Source organism: Vicugna pacos, chromosome 1 (assembly GCF_048564905.1).
Source record: "Vicugna pacos chromosome 1, VicPac4, whole genome shotgun sequence".
NCBI classification, from domain to species: Eukaryota; Metazoa; Chordata; class Mammalia; order Artiodactyla; family Camelidae; genus Vicugna; species Vicugna pacos.
This window is the reverse complement of record NC_132987.1, coordinates 33,555,931-33,575,661: the sequence shown is the minus strand read 5'-3', so window position 1 is coordinate 33,575,661 and position 19,731 is coordinate 33,555,931. Positions and strand designations below refer to the sequence as shown.

Below are 19,731 nucleotides of genomic sequence, written 5' to 3'. Positions count from 1 at the left end.
TTAAAAAAGAAAAAGCTTCAAGTGCAATTCATGAGCAAGCCACTTAACTGGATTTGTGTGTGTTTGTGTTTGCTAAGAGGTTTTTTGTTTTAATTCAGCTTTGCTGAGGTATAATTTACATAGAGTGAAATTTATCCATCTTAAATGTACAGTTTGATGAATTTTGAAAAATGTATAGTCACAACCACCACCACAATCAAGCTGTAGAAAATTTCCATCTCCCTCAAAGTGCCCTCTTGCTCCTTTGCAGCAATTACCTCCATCCAACCCTAGTTACCAGTGACAGGCTTTCTGTCACTACAGTTTTGTCTTTTTCAGAATTTCACATAATGGAATCAGACATTATGTTGTCTTCTGCGTCTAGCTGCTATCAGTTAGCGTAATGCTTCTGTGATTCATCCATGTTATCAGTAGTTCATTCCATTTATCAGCAGTTTACTTAAAGTTTTATTGCTAGGGCCATTGTATATGTATAATTTACATTACAATATCATTACAAAACTGTTTCTAGTTTTTGGCTATTATGAATAAAGCTTCTTTGTGTATACACAGTTAACATTTCTCTTGAGTAAAATACCTAGGAGTGGGATTGCTGGGTTGTGTGGTAAGAGTGTGTTGAACTTTAAAAAAAGCTAAACTGACAGTTCCAGTGGGCTACATTCTTGCTAACACTTGGTATTGTCAGTCTTTTTAATTTTAGCCATTTCAGTGGTGGTATAATAATATCCCATTGGGGTTTTATTCTATATTACATGGCATTCAGATACCTTCTTTGATAGAACATCTGTTCAAATTTTCCTCCATTTAACAAAACCAGGTTGTTTGTCTTACTATTATGGAGCTGTAGGAGGTCAGAAGCCCAGAATGGGTATCACTTGGCTAGAATCAGTGTGCTGGCAGGGCTATGTTCCTCCTGGAGGCTGCAGGGAAAAATTTGTTTCCTTGCCTTTTTTATTTTCTAGAGACTGCTTGCATTCCTCGGCTTGTGGCCCCCTTCCCCATGTTCAAAGCCTGCAGCATAACATCTTCAAATCTCTCTCTGATGTGTCCATATTTTTAAATGACTCGTGTGATTAAATTGAGCCCACCTGGATAATCCAGGTTACTCTCCTATTTTAAGGTTAGCTGATTAACACCCTTACTTCCATCTATAGCCTTAATTGCCCCCTCCCATGTAAAATGACACACAGCTTCTGGGGATTAGGATGTGGACATCTTTAAGGGGGCACTATTCTGTCTACCATAAACACATTCCTAAAATCACAGTATTTAAAGCAATTTCCAACTGTTTCTGCCAGTCCACATAAAATAGTCTTAGAAGACTGAAAAGCTACAAAATACAGCTTGTGATTAACCTGGCACTCATGCTGAATGGGATGTCTAGAGCTGATGATAGAGACAATAGATCAGAGAACATAAACCTGAATTAGGACCAGCCAAAAGAGACTCAGAAAGCACCAGCTTCTGAAGAAGTATCCACTCCAATGGCAGCATTCTCTCTGCACTGATGGCCTGATTTATAACTATTACTTCTTGTTACAATTCAAAGGGACGTTTGAAGTCCTTTATTAGACTACTAAATGATTACAAAGGGTTTTTTTTAAGTAATCAATTTATGATCCATGTCAATGAAAACTTTCTGTTCTTGCTGTACCAAAGAAAGGCTGCTATTATACTTCCCCTCTCCCTCCTCTCGCCATGTTCCCGATACTCTTCCAGCTACTATCTCCTTTTCTTTAGTTCTTACAACCTTCCAACAGTCCTCTATGCTTGTGTCCTTTACTTCCTTGTAGCTCATTCCCTTTATTTCTTCTTAAATGCCTTTTTCCTTCCCTTTACCTCTGCATTAAAACTCCATGGATTCCCTTAACCTTCCAATTACTAATACCCAAAGGTCGTCCCTACCCCTTGAATTCTCAGCAGCAAGTGTTAACTTCAGGGGCAGTGCACTGTTCTCAGCCTTGTTTAATAAATTTTTCCTTTAAATTCTCCCTTCCTTCTCACCCTTGACAGAGCTTCCTTAGCGTGAGATAGGTTACTGGTGGGTCAAAATGTTGATACCGTATCCCTGGGGCAACAGCCAGGTGGGCCTGAGCCCTCCAAGCCCTGGGGCTGCTTACTTCCAGCTTCCATCAGTCTCTCCTTGTACCCCAAGGTGCTTTGCAAATGTTTTCTAATTGTTAATGATGTTAAAATGCTGAGAAGCACTACCCTCTAAAGACTTATTTTCTCTGGACTTTACCTGGTCTTTTTTCTCCCCTCTGTGGATTCTTTCTATTAACTTGACCATGCTTCAAAGTCCCCAGAGGCACTCAGTAAAATGCAGATTCCTGACACATACACCAGGGATTTTTGAGTCAGTATTCTGGAGCATGGCCCAGTAATCTGCATTCCAACAAGCCTTTCAAGAACCCTAATGCAGATGTTCTAAGGACCTCAAATGAATAAACATTAATCAATCCTCTTCAACCATTTTATCATGGACCTCTAGTTCAATTTTTGCTTGTTTTGATGCAAATGGTCTCCATTTATTTAACAAATATATATTGAATACCCATGTAAAAGGCACTGTGCCAGGCAGTGGGGACAGAACCCTGACCAGGAAGTTGTAATACTTTCTGAAGTACTGAGTATAAATTGCAAATAATGATAAATTATTGAGCATTTGCCCACTTCTATCCAAGTAAGTCTTTGTGTTTACTGAAGTATAGTTGATTTACAATATTATATGTTAGTTTCAGGTGTTTTAATTACCACAGTTTTGCAGTATAGTTTGAAGTCAAGGAGCATGATGCCTCCAGCTTTGTTCCTTTTCCTCAGGATTGCTTTGGCTATTCAGGATTTTTGTGGTTCCATGTACATTTTAGGATTTGTTTTAGTTCTATGAAAAACGTTTTGTGTATTCTGATAGGGATTACATTAAATCTGTAGATTGCTTTGGCTAGTATGGACATTTTAAAACTTTTATTCGTATCATCTTCAATTTCCTTCATCAATATCTTATAGTTTTCAGAGTATAGTTCTTTCACTTCCTTGATTAAGTTTATTCCTAGGTATTTTACTCTTTTAAATGTGATTTTAAATGGGATTGCTTTCTTGCTTTCTCTGACATTTCATTGTTATTGAAAAGCAACAGATTTCTATAAGTTAATCTTGTATCCTGCAACTTCATTGAATTCATTTATTCCAATAGTTTTTTGGTGGAGACGTTAGGGTTCTCTATATATTGTTCATGTCATCTGTAAACAGTGACAGTTTTACTTCTTCCCTTTCAATCTGGGAGACTTTCTTTTTCTTTTTCTTTTCTGATTGCTGTAGCTAGCCCTTCTATTACTATGTTAACTAGAAGTGGCAAGAGAAGGCATCCTTGTCTTGTTCCTGATTTTAAAGGAAAAGCTTTTAGATTTTCACCATTGAGTAATGTTAGCTGTGGGTTTGTCATATATGGCCTTTATTATGTTGAGATACGTACTCTGTATACCAACTTTGATGAGAGCTTTTATTATGAATGGATACTGAGTTTTATCAAATGTTTCTTCAGCATCTAATGAGATAATCATGTGATTTTTATCTTTCCTTTTGTTAATGTGACATATCACACTGACGGATTTGCGGATACTGAACCATTCTTGCATTCCTGGAATAAATCCCACTAGATCGTGGTGTATGATGCTTTTTATATAGTGTTGAATTCAGTTTGCTAATATTTTATTGCAGATTTTTGAAACTATATTGATCAGAAATATTGGCCTGTAATTCTTTTTATAGTGTCTTTGTCTAGATCTGGTATCAGGGTGATAGTAGCCCATTAGAATGAGTTTGAGAGTGTTCCCTCCTCATTTTTTTTTTTAAATGGTTTGATAAGGATAGGTATTAGCTCTTCTTTATACATTTGGTAGAATTCCCCTGTGAAGCCATCTGATCCTGGACTTCTATTGGCTGGGAGTTTTTGATTACTAATTCAATTTCACTATTAATGATTCAGTTTCTTCAGACTATCTACTTCTTCCTGATTCAGTCTTGGAGGTTTGTATGTCTTTAGAAAATATCCATTTCTTCTAGTTGTCCAATTTGTTGGCATATAACTGTTTGTTGTATTATGATTTGTTTGTATCTGTAATACACTTGTAGTTTCTCTTCTTTCAATCCTAAAAAATCGTTTAACCTAACATTTCTAACATTGTCTTTTTCCTTAGCCAGCTTTTCTTCCTTATGTCTGTATTTCTGTTAAACACATAGTCATTATTCTCCAAGTCATCCAAATTCAAAACTTCAGGAACGAGCTGGATGTTTGTTGGGTTTTTATCTGTCCTGTGTTAGCTCCAGGAGAGGAAAGGGTGAGGTCTGTTTCCATGGGAAGAATAAAGGAGATGGCAGGTGTTCTAGTTCAATCTCCCTCCATCAAGAAAAGTTGAGGTTGGTTTACTTCTGAATTACCATTAAATCTTTTTTTTTTAACAGTTCAGTGGCTTTTAGTATATTCACAATTGTGCAACCACTATTATTCCAGAACATTTTCATCACTTCAAAAAGAAATTCCATACCTGTTGGCAGTCTCCCGTCCTGTAGCCCTTGGCAGCCACAAACGTACTTTCTGCATTTGCATATTTTGGGCATTTCATGTACCATTGAATCTTTCATCTTATTATTTTCTTCCTGGATTCTAACATCTAGTAATTTGAATAACTTGGAGCAGTCATATGTCTAAATTATTTTACACTCAAATTGACACGATGGCTTATCTGGGCATAGAAATCTACATAATTTCCCCCTAGTATTTTGAAGACATTGCTTCATTATCTCCCTTATTTTTGCTTAAGTCTGATGACAATCTGGTTCTCATTATTTCTAAGAAATTTATAGTCTTTAGAAGTTTGTGATTTTTTAAAATATATTTTTATTATATTAAAATTACATTGTCATGGGTCCAAGTATAGAACTTTAAAAAAAGATCCTGTCAATCCTTAAATTTCCCTTTTCAATCAGAGTTCTAAGGATTTCAGCCTTTCTTTAGTTCTAGAAATTGTTCTTAAATTATTTTTTGGGGTGTGTATTTACTATTCTTTTTCTATCTGTCCCTTCCTTGTAGAAGTTTTAACCCTCTGTGATTTTTGTGCTGCATACTGAAAGAAATTTCTTGGCTTGGTTTCCCAGGTTACTAATACAGTCTTTGGCTGTGAACAATCTGCTTAACAGTTTTGTTTTTTTTTTAACTTTTAAGGTCAAATTTTAAATTTCTGTTTATCTCTGGTTAGTTTGTTTTTTTTTTAAATGACTGCACTATCCTCTGACATCTCTGGAGCTCTTTCACATTTAGCCATATATTTAACATTTTTGACACTCTTCTTTCCTTAATATCCTAATATTAATAACTTGCCATGTGATATCATTTCTCTTCACTAAGGAATCTAAACATTTCTTGTTCTGCGGGTATGAATATTTGCAACAGGTTCTCTTAGTTTTATCAGAAAATAATTTATTTCACCCTTTATTCTTAAAGAATAGTTTCACAGATAAATCTAAGTTGTCAGGTTTTTTTTCCCCCCTGCAGCACTTTAAAAGTGTTTTATACTGTCTACTAGCCTCTGTTGTGTCTGGTGACAAGCCAAAGGTAATTCAAATTATTAGTCTCCTGTATACAATTAATGTATCATTTTCTTTTGTTTCAAGATTTTTCTTTTTATCTTTGGCTTTCAGAAGTTTGATTATGATGGATATATGCATAGTTTTCTTCATATTTATCCTTATCCATATTTATCCTTATCCATATTTCCAGCTTCTTGACTCTCTAAAGTTTTATCTTTCACCAAATTTGGTGATTTTCATTATTATTTCAACTAATTTATATGCCTCATTCTCTTTATCCTCTTCTCCAACTACACCTATGTTAGATATTTTGATATTTTCCTACAAAAATATTTTTGTTTGTTTCAGATTGATTTTTATTAACCTTCAAGTTCAGTGACTCTTTTCCTATGTCATCTCCATTCTACTGTTAAGCCCATCCAGTGAATATTTTCCTTAAAAATATTGTATTTTTCAGTTCTAGATTTTCTATTTGGTTGTCATCATTCTCTAGTACCTTCTCCAGAAAGTTGTTTTTGTATTTTATCCTGCCATTATAGTGTTATCTCCAAGAGAGTTGGTACACTGGATCTTTCCTGGCCACACTCCTGAAGATATTAATTACACTTTCTATAGTCTTTGTTTCATTAGCTTTGTTTCCTTAAATGTTGGTTCTTCTGTTTGGTGAGCATAGCTTCTGTCTTTCATGATGTTACTTTTCCCCAAATATGTGCAATTTTTTTACACATTTTGAACAAGATAAAGAAATTAATGTCAGAGCATGAATGCTTAAAAGTATTTCAAGTGACTTTATAGATATGAATTAGGAGGGAGAAGCTGTGCTTAGTTTGGCTCAGTATTTGAGATTTCCTATTTTCACATCCTCCCAAAACTCATTCAGTCCAAGGCCTAACAGACTACTCCACTGAAGCTAAGATTCTGGATTTAGGTTTTGCCAATTTTGGGCAATTAATTGAGAACTGGAAGGCAGAGGTGCAGCAGAGCCTATATGGATGACAACTTCTCTTTGTTGGCAAGCACAGTCACAGAGATACGTAGTTTCTCTGTAGCAGTATTAGCAGAACCCTGAGTGTCTCATCACTAGAGCTTTATGGGTATTGGGGGACAGGCAAGTGAAATCCATTTTGCTTATATGCTAGCAGGTACACAATGGCTTCAGAGCCAGGAGCAGCGGCAGCATCCCAATTCAGTGACTCCTAACCCTGGAAGTGGCAGTTGCTCCCTCTGTGGTCTGAATCTGTGATGTGACTTTGGGAGTCATTCCTGAAAGTTCAATCTAGAATCTTGTTTCTTCAGCCATCACAGTGATTCTCTAAGCCATTTAATGCCTGTAATAAATTATTTTCTGCCTGTAATTGCTAGAGTAAATTTTGTTTCCCACAACCAAATATCAATGTATGTGGGCAGGTATACCCTTATTTTTGTCAGCCTTAATTCCCATTCTAGGACTTCTGAATAAGATTGACTATTTCAACTACTTAATCATTTTTCTTTTAAATACTCTTCACTATTTTTTCTACTTTCTTTTCTTTCCCTTAAAAAGGCATAGGTTACTATTCTTGGGAGTCAAAGGGGAATTTTTTAAAAAATTCAAGTTAAAAACAATTGAAGTCTTGCTGATTGTGTAGTCCTCTTTATATAACAAAGACTACTGAAAATAAAATAACATACAGAAAATATTGTTTGTCTTTTCTCCTAGATTAGAAGCTACTGGAAGAAAGGAAACACATCTTGCTTGCTCCATCCACTGTACAAAATTATCTGGCCCACAGATGTTTCTGGATGGAACAATAACCAAAAAAGGAAAGGAAAAGAGCCATGAAAGACTTTTCAGCACTTTAAAAGCATTTAAATGGAATATTATGCCATCTTTAAAATCTCCAGGCAGATATTTATGTACTGATATGGAAGGATTAGCAGGATATAGAGTATACCACCTCCATTCATGTTAAAAATCCATGCACAAATGCTTATAAATGTATAGAATAAATCCCTAGGAGGCTATGCAGCAAAGTGGTTGAGGGCCAAAGGTGAGAAGGGAGTCTTTTATTTTTTGGTCTTAAAATAAGCTATTTTATTGACGTATAGCACACACAGAAAAGTGCACAGATCAATCTTAACTGTACAGCTCAATGAGTTTTCCATCTTACCCATTTTTAAGTGTATAGTTTACTGTTAATTATATCCATATTGTTGTGAGGCAGGTCTACTGTGCCTACTGTACTGTATGAGTTTTTGCCATAAACATGTATTACATATCCAAAAACACACTTTTGAAAATGTAAAGCACTTTGATACTTTATAAAATAAGGTACTAACTGCCAGATGTTAGATGTTACTAAGTTTTATAGGTTTTTAAAAATTTTTTTATAAAGTTTCATAGTGCACTTGTAAATATGGAAAACTGAAATGGGAAAAAATTCTGCAATTCCAAATTCAACGTAAATATTCAGTTTGGGCTGTATCAGTGTGGTTTTTTTTTTCATAATAGTTAAAAAAAAGCTAATTTCTTGGCAATTCCCACTAAAATGCTGTAAAATAAAGTATGCCATTTTATCTCTGTGAAAATCCTAAAGCTTCTCAAATTTTGGTATTCCTGGTAAGATGCTACTAAGTTTTATGTTTTAATAAATTAGTATTTCTCAGTTGTTTCTAATTAGGCATTAGTTTTCAAAATATGCTAAGACAGAAGGTGTACTCCAAAAACTCTGTGTAGTTCTGATGTCTCATTGCCTTAAACTTGAATATAATTTCTGAAAATTGAATGCAGAAATTTGCTATGTAGAATGTTTCAAATCATTAAATTGATTCTATCATAAATGGTGTAACGGTGTTTTAAACTTATCTAAAGGATTTATTCTTTTTGTTTAAACTACTATGGTTAACTAAATTATTAAATTATTGCTTTGTATTTCAGAAGCAATATATCAGCAGTGAAGTTCTACTAAAAATAAAGAACTAGGTGTCAATAGTTCCAGCAATTATAATCTAGTCTTCTACTCAGAAAGCAGGGCCATTTCCCAGGTACCTCTGATGATACTACGAAGTATTAAAGTGAAAAAACGAAAAGGTGAGTATTCTCTAAATAAATTTAATAAGGAGTCTGTTTATGAGAGTGTTTCCAGACGGTTTTACTCTACAGATCTTAGGCAGTATGAAGTGTTTTAAAGAAAACTGTTAAGTAGAAAAAGAAATGTATTCACGACTGACACCAGGTCCTCTGCATTCCTGACCGGCACAATAATGTTCAACCACCTCTGCATTAGGACCACTGCTGGTCTGGATAATTGATCCAGATTCTAAAGATTTGTAACACATCAGTACTCTTACTTCGTGTGTTCTCCTGCCATCATTCTTGTCCTTCACATACCATCCACCTGGGGACACTGCTCTGACTACTTTCCAGCCTCCTTTCTGTTGACAAATTTTATGCAAAGCCATAAAGGGAAAGAGCTCTTCAGCATGTGCAGGCTGAGGATGCTCTTCATGCAAAAGAATACAAAAATTTCAACAGGAATCCAAAAATTAAACTATTCTTAACCAAACTAGTAACCGAGTCTCTCAGAATGAAGAACATATTTAGTTGAATGATCAGCATTATCTACAGAAATGTACTAAATTCACTTAGGAAATATGATAAAATGAAGACACTAGAGCATTAGGTTTATTTACATATTATTCATATTTCCTCCTTTCCAACTAAAAATAGACTCTAACATATTAAGGATTAATCAAGTAAAGATATTATACATACAGTGCAGAAAAATATTATAAATAAGATCATTTTCCCATGAATTCTTATAGGATTTTTAGTTTTGAACTTTTGTCTTATTGATAGGAGTGACTGGCATGGAAAACTTAACAGACTACTATTCCTAGATTTGCCACCTATTAAAAATTTGAGATCACTATTTTAGCAGAATAATAGGCAGCCAGCACTATGAAGAAGTTGTGACAATTTAAAAATTTAATGGGTCAGTAGTTTTACACTTTCCCAAATCAAGACCTGAAGATCAGAAGTTAGTTCCAATTAAGGAATCAGAATTTGGTGTATACATCTCCCTAGTTTTACTTAAAGAGACAGAGTTTCAAGTAGTTTTAAAACCCATAAATGAGTTGTCTAAGAATTTCTAACTTTTATTTCAAAAACCAGATTATTCCAAAGTATTTTCTAGTTAGATGATACTCAGTGCCAGATGATATCAAGAAACTGGAACTACTGTTAATTTTGTTACATGTACAAATGGCATTATGGTAATGTAAGAAGACAATATTTTTCAGAGATGTATTTAGCAATACATACAAATGAGATGACAGGAAGTCTGGAATTTGCTTTAAGACACTTTGAAGACAGCAGCAGCAATAGAGATGAGTAAAGCAGCTGTAAATTTTGAAATTCTGGGTGATGAGGATGCAGTATTGTTATATATTTTAAACATTGCATAATAAAAATCTTTAAAGAATAAAAAAAGGAATAGAACTATGTAGAGTTAAAGGATTTCATACCATCTGATGTTTTAGAATGGAAGATTCAAGAGAGAGTCCTTTTGCTTAGATCCCCATACTCACTGGACACTTAGAACTTAGAATACAGGTCCAAATGTGGAGGAAAAAAGTGTTCACTCTCATTAATATGCAGTTACTTAAGAAAACCAGTCAACTTTCCTTTTAGAGATGTCAATGAGAGTCAAATGCAATGAAGAAAGATACTTCAGGGAATACTAGTTTTCTTCAGTGAATAAATGAGTATTAAACAGCTATTGTTTTCCTATAGATACAGAACACTTAGTGAGATTTATTTTTCTGATTGCATTACACTTGGGCTAAAAATTCAACAACTAACTGTGGCTCAGTTAAAATGTTGCCTAGGTTTCTCTTTATTTAAATAGGAGTAGGTATGTTTCTATGTACAGCAAATGCTAGAAAAAATCTTACTTTTATGGATGACATGAACAAAAGACTGCCTGTTGGAAAAAGCATTAAGACAAAAGTGGGCTCCCAGTCTGGCTTTTGCACCTGTCTGAGCCATTCAGGGAGAAATCTGGCTGAACCCCAGACTGAGTTCAACTCATGTCCACCCAAAACAGCAGCTGCTTGGAGATAACACTTGAAGATTTCTCTCGTTGAAGCTTGAATTTTTAACAACGCCAAAATCTCTTATGGTGGCAAGAAGCTGTGTTAATATTTCAAAAATTAAGCTAATACATAGCTTGTTTTATAAAATATAAAAAGAAGAGTTATTATATTTTTCTATCTATTCATATTGTTCTCTTTTGAAAATGAATGTTTCATTCTTCTAGGAAAATAAATTTGAAATATAATGATGCTTTACAAAGTTCATATCCTATAAACTGGTCATTTTGTGTACATAAACTACTCTAAAGTAATAATTTGAAATGTGGTTAAAGATTTATCTGAAAAATATTCTTTTCACATCCACAGGATGTAATATTTTGCAGCTACTAAATTCATGCTTTAAAGAATATCTAAAGATTAGGAAAATGCTTACGGTATGTGTTGAGGAAAAACAGTGTATTTATAACCATAAAGCTTGGTTTCAATTTTGAAAAAAATTTCATATCTAGAAAATAGAAACAAAATACACCAAAATAATGATAGTATCTAAAATCTTGGGTTGCATGATTTCCTTCACCAAATTTTATATAGTTTACAGATTTCCCATGAGAATGCATTTTCATTGAATAAATGAGGAAAAATTTACTTATACTATTATGATAGCCATACTATCTCTTACAAGATTGCTGACACAAACCACAATCAAACAGAATGAAATTTGGCACCAAACACATTTTTTCCACTCCATATTATTTACCTATCAGAAGCTAGGAAATACCTCCCCCCACAAAAAGCCTTAACTCCTAGATTGATTTTGGGTCTCCTGGGAATAATATCAACATTCACTTTTTTTTTAAGAGGCTGATAATATTTCACTTAGGAATAAGTTCCTGTTTTTAAGTTCTCACAAATACATATTATATATATAGTTTTCCCAGAGTTACCATTTTACTAGCCTGTACAAGAATATAGATACTTCTGCTTCTAAGTAAAAAAGGTTTACGCTACTCTTTATTGCACAGGGTCTCAGATAATTGACATAGCAGTCCCATCCATCAAGGGAAACTCCTTCCTTACACTACACATGGTAGTGGCATAAGCAGATTGTTATGACTCTCTTGATCATAAAGTAATGTTCCTTAGTTTCAATGAGGTATGTGGGTCCATAAAGAAAATACATCAGGTGATTTAAGTTTTGACACTAGAAATAATACAACATTCACAAGAGAATCTTTAGGGCATGGGCCTTGACTTCTACAAATTTCTAAGAGACCACAGGGCTAGGCATATAGTAGAAAACGAAGAAATACTTGAAGAATGAATTACATTTCCATAGGCAATTTTATTTTCCCGCTGTTTAGAAGCACAGTTTACAGTGGTGGTATGGCAAAAGGCTTTGATGTGAAAAGAGTTGTAGGAGTGACTATGGCTTCTTCCCATTCTGTAAGTACAGATGGTACCAAATGGCATTCCCTGACCCAGCAACTACGTCATAATCATGTTGTACTCCCTGGCTCCTAACTCAAGTTTGTACCTAACAAATCAAAGATGCCCCAAATGAACAGCCTAGCTTATCAAATAAGGTGATTTTATTTTATTTCCTGCCATGGCAATATTCTCACTCAAGAAAATATCAGTCAATGCCTATCTTATATGTGGAATGCATTACATTCACTTTCATCTCAGCGAATTGGTCAAAGCAGTATCCTCCCACTACTTCCAAAGAGCAAAGTAAATAAATTTTAAAAATTAAAAACAGAATTATAGATAGGTAGGTAAATGTTAGCCCCAAATGATGAAAGTAAGGAGATTAAAAAAAGTAACATCCTGTGAATATATGCAGGGTTTCTTTAACAACCATATTGTGGTCATCACAATATGGCGCCCATATGAAGAGTTCGGGTGGCTTAAAGGAATGTTAACGATTTATGATGAAAAATAAGGCTGATTTGCCAACCTGTTTCTGAGTCTTTATAACAGCTGATAAGTGGTAACACAGCTATTCTTTGTAGACTTGCATGACCAGGATTTCATTTCTATAGCTCAGAAGATTCAAAGTTCATGTTTCTGTACAACGTAGAAATTTCTAGGTTGTACTACATATACGTAAACTTTTATATTTAATAATCAGTTTTTTAGGGTATAGGATTGATGCTAAAACCATTTTAACCTCAAATTAATTTTCCTACCCATCCATACATATTTCTGTTCTTAAGCAAATACAAATCAGAGGAGAAAGTAGTATTCTTGAGGGAAAGCTGCATGCCAGGAAGTGCTAGCTTTTAGTCTTTGTGTTTTTAACCAAATTGCAAGTATTATTTATTTTAAAAGATATATATGAAGGTATACTGTGAGGCAATTTTCACTGATAAAACTTCAGCTCTGAAAAATATTATGATACACCAAAAAGTCCCAAATATATAATAAAACACCCAACTTTACAATATCACTTTTAAAGTTTCCCTTTACTTTTCTGATAAAATATTTAACATGTGCTGTTACAGGAAGATGAACATTGAAAATGAAAATATATTTGAATTCAAAGCTACAGATTTTGTTTTAAAATCCTTAGTGTTTAACAACTTGACCACTGTATTTACCCAGTCTTTACTTTTTGAAAAATTCAAATTTTATATCCAAGAAGTATATATTTTTTGTCTGCCACTTTTGATGAATTAGCAAATTAGTAGTGTGTGCTTGTTATTGATAACCCTGATTCTGAGCTTATGAATTATTTAGAAAATGGTAGCATTTAAATTAGAAAGTGCCAACATCAACAATAGCACCTTTTGAATGTAAATACAGATCTTCCTCAACTTACAATGGGGTTATGTCCTGATACCTCCATCGTAAGTTGAAAATAACTGTAAGTCGAAAATGCACTTAATACACCTCATCTACCAAACATCATAGCTTAGCATAGTGTACCTTAAATGTGCCCAGAACACATTAGCCTACAGTTGGTCAAAATTCTCTAAAACAAAGCCTATTTTGCAATGAAGTACTGAACACCTTATGCAATATCTGTACTAAAAGTGAAAAACAATGGTTGTGAGTGGATGGGTTTTTCACCCTAGTGACAGCGTGGCTGACTGAGCTGGCTTGCTGCCTCTGCCCACTTCATAGGAGAGCATTCTACCACATATCACTAGTCTGGGAAAAGACTCAAATTCAAAATTTAAAGTATGGTTTCTACTGAATATGTATTGTTTTCACACCACTGCAAAGTTGAAAAATCTTAAGTGGAACCATTGTAAATTGGGGACAAGCTGATTACTTTCAGCAATCCAGCAATCAACTAAATACCACATCAACTACAAGACAGAGTAAACGACATCAGACTGTTGATAAACATTACTTATTGAATACTTCCTACATGTCAGACATTAAAATAGCCACTAGGGACCAGACCCAAAATGTTAGCAATTGGGATATTTATATAAAAGATGATAAGCATGGAACCTTTCTGTGTTCCTTAAGGTTAGTGGATGATTTAATAAGGAACCTGTCATCATTATGAATTCCTTATGTTAAGTAATGGATACTCATTTTGTTTGGGGTTCGGATAACAGGAGTGGGACAAATGACAGATTACTAAACTCATATTCTCTTTCTCCATTACCTCCCCTAATTACGTTTATTCTCTATATTATTAATTGTGAAGCAAAGAAATTATAAGTATAAATTAGTTTTATAAAGTTAATTATAATAATTTTATCCCAAATTTTTATGATATGGCTGCCTACATTTGAAGAAGGCCACAGAGTGATGACTGAAAGACCTGACATGTAACTGGTGGTCCTATCCGTCCTAAGCGCAGGGCAAGAGTGTTCTTTGATGTATGCCTACTACTTGTGGTCTGTTACTATTTCTGACCCAGACTCTTGGGTTCATTGCCTTTGCTCAGAAATAGTCACCCAAGAGTTTAAATTACACTTCTGCTTGACGTTTTAAAGAAGATACTGATTATACATTCACGGTTAAGGCCATTGCTCTTTATGATATAATCAAGGACAATACAACTCAAAAGCTCTGTCATAATCTTCTTAACTGTCACCCTTTGTACTGATGTCACAATTACATAAGAACCACCTCAACAGCTCATTTACTCTATGGATATATTTAGTCCCTACTCTCAGAGCGTTTTAAAGAGGAAATCATAATATACAATTTGAAATTTGTTAAAACGACACTGATCATAAATGTCCCAACCACTCCTAAACAAGTTAACTAAAACAGTATAATAAATTTGCCTGAGTCCGTATACCCCTTAATTATAATGAATAACCTTTAGAATAAAAAGTTAATCATTTAATTTTTCTACATTAATCATTTCATCTTTTGCACTGTTAATTTCCTTTCAATTATTACTTTTACATTTTGTTTTAATATGGTACTAACACATTTAAGCCAATATAATATTTTCCTTCAAAAGCAAACAAAAATCTACATAGTAAACTTAATATTTTAACCTTTTAAAAAATGGTCTCCAAGTTGCATAAAGAATAGAAGTGATCAAAATAAATTAGGACAGCAAGTCAAAATTCAAACTGGCAAAACGCAAGGGCAAAAAAGTAACACAATTCTTCCTGTTTTAGGAATCCAACTAGATTGTGCTCTTTTACATAATCGCTAGAGGAAGAACGAAAAAAAGACAAAACCCAGAAAACGAGATCATAATGCCACTAGTTTCTGGATGCCTTCGTTTTAAGGCATCATATTATTTCACTTGGAACCGTTCACAGGGTTGGCACTTGTTTACCTGAGGTGTTAAATGCACCCTCTCTCTGCTTCCCTGCCCTACTTTTGACAGAAAGAAGAGCCCCTTTCCAAACAAGGCTACCTTTGTAACAAAGTAAACAAAGAAAACAAACAGTGCACCTGGCAACTTCCAACCACTTCGAGGGGAGAGACAGTACAACTCTAACTTAATATTCTTATAAATAAGTATAATGGACAATAATGTTTTTAAAACGCTTCCCTTTTCGAAGACTTGTCCTCCATTAAGTATTCCCTACCCCTCATTTGAAATTGAAACAAGCGTGGGTCCTGTGAGCATAATCCTCACCAGACGGTCCACCGAGAGGGCAGTTATCGTCACAAGCAACGCCTTTGCAGCTGTGAAGACTGGACTCCCGAACGCAGGAAGCGTGGGGGCGGGGGGTGCGCAGTACCTGAAGTCGCGCCAGGTTGAGAGCAGCCCACACCCGGGTTTGTTGGGGAGGGGGGCCTGCTCGCTGCCCCCCACCCCCACCTCACGCCCCCGAATCCTTCTCTCCACTCCTCGCCCTGACATCCCACTAAACCCTCTTCTCCTTTCCCTCTCACGTCCCCAAGTCTTCCTCTCCCTCAGGCTGCCTCCGGTAGTCACTCGAATTCCGTCTCGCCGTCTGTAGAGTTTTAACTCGCTCTTTTCCCTTAACAGCTCCGCTCAAGATCCCTGAATTCCCTCGCGGCCGCGGGGTCCCGGGCCCCGACACTCACGAGAAGAAGGGGTCATCCTCAAAGCTGCTGCTCAGCATCCCGAACATCCTGGCTCCGTGTCGGGCGGCTGCGGACGCGGACAGATTGGAAAACGATGTCACTTGCCGCGGCCGCGACCCCAGCCAGCCTCCGCAGCACTGTCAACGCTTCCCTCCCGGCCGCGACGGCCGAGCCGGCTGGGAAAGGCGGTGCTTGGCGGAGAGCGGCTTTCCCATTGGGCGCTGGTCCCGTAACGTCACCAAGATGAGGCGGGGAACAATGTGCCGCTGCCGTGGCAACCGCGATCAACACAGTGGAGGCTGAAGGTTTGGCCTCGCTCCAGCCAGGCAAACCACCGTGAAGTCTCCTGCAGGACGAGATAGCCTGTTCTCTGGGCTGCAGGAACACAAAATTAGTCTACCCTCTATGTGACCTTGGGCAAATCGCCCTGGGCTTCGAATCCCAAGTCTCTTCGGGAAGATGGAGATGGATCAAGATTTGGGCTAAATGACATCCAAAGACCCATTCCACTGGCCACATTTTGTCATCCACACCAGAGTTCTATATCCATAACACTCTGTGGTGGCTGGTCAGAAGCTGTGAACAAATTATGTGAACAAATAACAAAAAAAAATGTGCAAAAAGTTTCTGAGTGAAGTTAGTAAATAGTGTACTCAGTACTTGAGGGAAATGGGATGAGGCCTATCAGATTTCAACAAAACTTAGGACTTTTGTGAGCCTAAACTGAATGCAGTGTTTCCCAAAGTGGGAAGTGCTAGAGTTTTAGGTAGGCATGGTAATTTGAAAATCAGATGAGAATGTTGCTCTTTTCTTGTCTTCTTCCTAGTCCCTATTTCAAGAAACAAGCCTCACTGTGATGCTGGTATGTCTTTAACACTTCTCCAGCGTTACTTAAAGAGTAGGGACTCAAGTACAAGGCCTGCAACAAGCAGCCATAGCCGACTAAAATTCCACTACTATATATTTTTGTTTTAATTGCATTTATATGTGAGCCTTCTATTTATGGCAAGTGAAACTGGTTTTACATTTAAAGTGGTGCTATACATCAATAGCTAGTCTTTAAAAATTTAAGTGAAAAAATGAGTTAATCTAAGGAAACAGTACAGTTGGGATTTGGACATGTTGGGGGGCAGGTGAGAGGATATCGTGACAGTAGTTCTCACATTACTGAGCTTTGGAAAAACACTGTTTCAAGGCTTTCCAGGAGACTAGAGACAGGTGGAGGAGAGAAAAGAAAAAAAAAAAAAGAAACATAAAGAGATGAATGATGAGTCTAAGAAGAGAGAAAATGCACCTTGCATGTCCATCCTTAATTCAGTGGGATCCCCAGCCTCTCTAGAGGGCTGTCCTGTGGGGACAGAGGGTCATCTATGGCTGCACAGGGCCTCCTGGGATTGGGCCAGGGAGGTGGCACCCAGCCAGCATGAAGAAGCCTGCAGGGCCTGATACGGAGGCAGCAGGAGTACTCAGGGGTTATTTTGGGAGCCGGAAATTTAATCCTTTGGACCTTTTACCTCCCCACCTTTAGCCAAGTTCTCTGGCAGCCCCCCTTTCCTGAGATTGGTAGCATGAGGTAGGGCCGACTTCACAGCCCAAGTTAAGGTAGCGTAGCCCTTCCAGAGAAGAGGATATTTTCCTCTCTGGCCTCAGAATGAAATTCAGAGAGCATAGACATATGAGGGTTCTTCTTAATTAGTTTCAATAAAAATGTTTTAGAAGAACTGAAATTATTTTCTCTTTAAAATAATACAGCCCAAGATGTTAAGTAGGCCACCCTTTAAAAAAATTAAATGGAATGGGTAAGTTATTGGTAAAAAAATGACAGTATTAAAATAGTCCTGGATTAAGGTCAATAAAGCAATTTGTGAAAAGTTTTTTCCTCTTGTTCCCATGGGGATTTTAGAATCACATTGTTAAAACATGAAAGCTTCAGTCTAGGCACAGGTTAGTCAGAGAATTTCCTAAAGTTTTTAAAAAGCAGTTTGGGCCTAATGGCAAATGCTTAAGGGAAAAAAAAAGTTAGCAGAGGATAAAGGAGAGTTGAAACTAAAGAGACCTCCTAAGTTCAGATTGGGTGGGTAAGAGGTAGGAGATGAAAGAAGAGGTGGGTCTGGAGAGGATGAATACCAGTGCAGGGGAGAAGAGAGATGCAGATCAGGCCCAAGGAGAGAGAGTCCTGGGCTTGGCTGTTAAAAGAATTACAATAGCTCATATTTATTGAGTGTGTGCCAGGCATTGTTGTAGGTACTTCATGTGCATTAAATAATTGAATCTTCACTGGATTTTTATAGAGTAGCAATGTTTTTTATCTCTATGTCTATAGGTAATGCAACCAAGACACAGAGAGGCTAAGAAAATTACCAAGGTTCACACACCCAGTAATTGAACTGGGCGTGGTACCTGGAGATTTCCCTGGGGAGGGCTAGCTGCATGGAATGTGGATGATGGGCCACACTTAAAGATGCAAGATGAAAGCAGGTTATTATTTTTCAAAATCATGCTGACAAACTAAATAATGGACCCAAACTAAAAAATATAAAATTCAGTGGGAATATATTCAAATCAATTCAATTCAATTCAATTTTACAGATAGTTATTGAGTGCCTACACTCTGTCAGGCACTGATCTAAACATTGAGGTGTTGGTGAACCAAAGTGATGAAAATCCCAGTCCTCCTGGGGTTTATATTCTTGTGAGAACATAACGAAAATAAATTATGTAGAAAGTAGTATGTTAAAAGGTGGTAGGTGTCAGGAGAAAAAAAAGGTAAGGGGAATGAAGGTGTGCAATTATACATAGGGAGGTCTCTGTAGACCTCATTGAGAAGGTAAATTTGAGCAGACTCACTGGAAGGAAGTGGACATCTATTAGAAGAGCATTCCAGGCCACTGCAACGGTCCTGAGGCAGCATGTGCCCGGTGTGTATGATGTACTATTCATAAGTCCTGGAACTTACCTTCAGAGGAATGAGATGAGCCAAGTAAAGTGAAAATTACCTATTAGGATAATAATTCCTGTCTATACTTTTCTGTCCCAGGCATTGCATTAAGTGCTTTACATACATTTTCTCATTTAATCCTTACAACAACCCTATAGGCTAAGATGCTTATCTCGGTATTACATGCGGAAAAACTGAGACCCAGGGAAATTTGATAATTGTCTAGTCAACTCAAATCCAAATTAGTCCTACTCCAAAGCTTACATTCTGGCCACTACCCTACTTAACCTCCCTGTAAAAAATTAATCACTTACTGAGGACCTCTATGTATGAAGCACTTTTATGTACATATCTCTAACCACACTACAACTTAGGTTTCACTGGGAAGGTCACTGACCGAGTTGAGAGAATACAGAGAAAAACATGAGACCCAAGCCAATCCTACAACCCTATTAAAAACACCAAGACTTTGAAATATCAGTGTCTTCTTTTCTTTCATCCATTAATTCATCAACTACTTATTAGAAACCAACTGTATCCCAGGCACTATTCTAGGCATCAAAGATACAAAATTCCCTGGTCTCTTAGAGTTTACACTCTAGCAGGTAGTGCTTTTACCAGCTAATTCTGCAATTATTATTGTTTTA

The 19,731-nt window shown here is 36.4% G+C and overlaps 1 protein-coding gene across 4 annotated transcripts in view; it reads right to left on the bottom strand.

Moving 5' to 3' along the window:
- Positions 1-16,327, bottom strand: part of MLF1 (myeloid leukemia factor 1) — a 32,920-nt gene extending 16,593 nt beyond the window's left edge. For 3 of the 4 annotated variants that reach the window (XM_006200866.4, XM_015236491.3, XM_072959945.1), the window contains exon 1: positions 16,147-16,326. In XM_006200866.4, the coding sequence (XP_006200928.1) occupies positions 16,147-16,193 (47 nt within the window). In that variant the 5' untranslated portion in view covers positions 16,194-16,326. Of the gene's footprint in view, positions 1-16,146 lie in introns of all 4 variants that reach the window. The other variant, XM_072959948.1, reaches the window with a different exon arrangement.
- Positions 16,328-19,731: the final 3,404 nt, after the last annotated feature.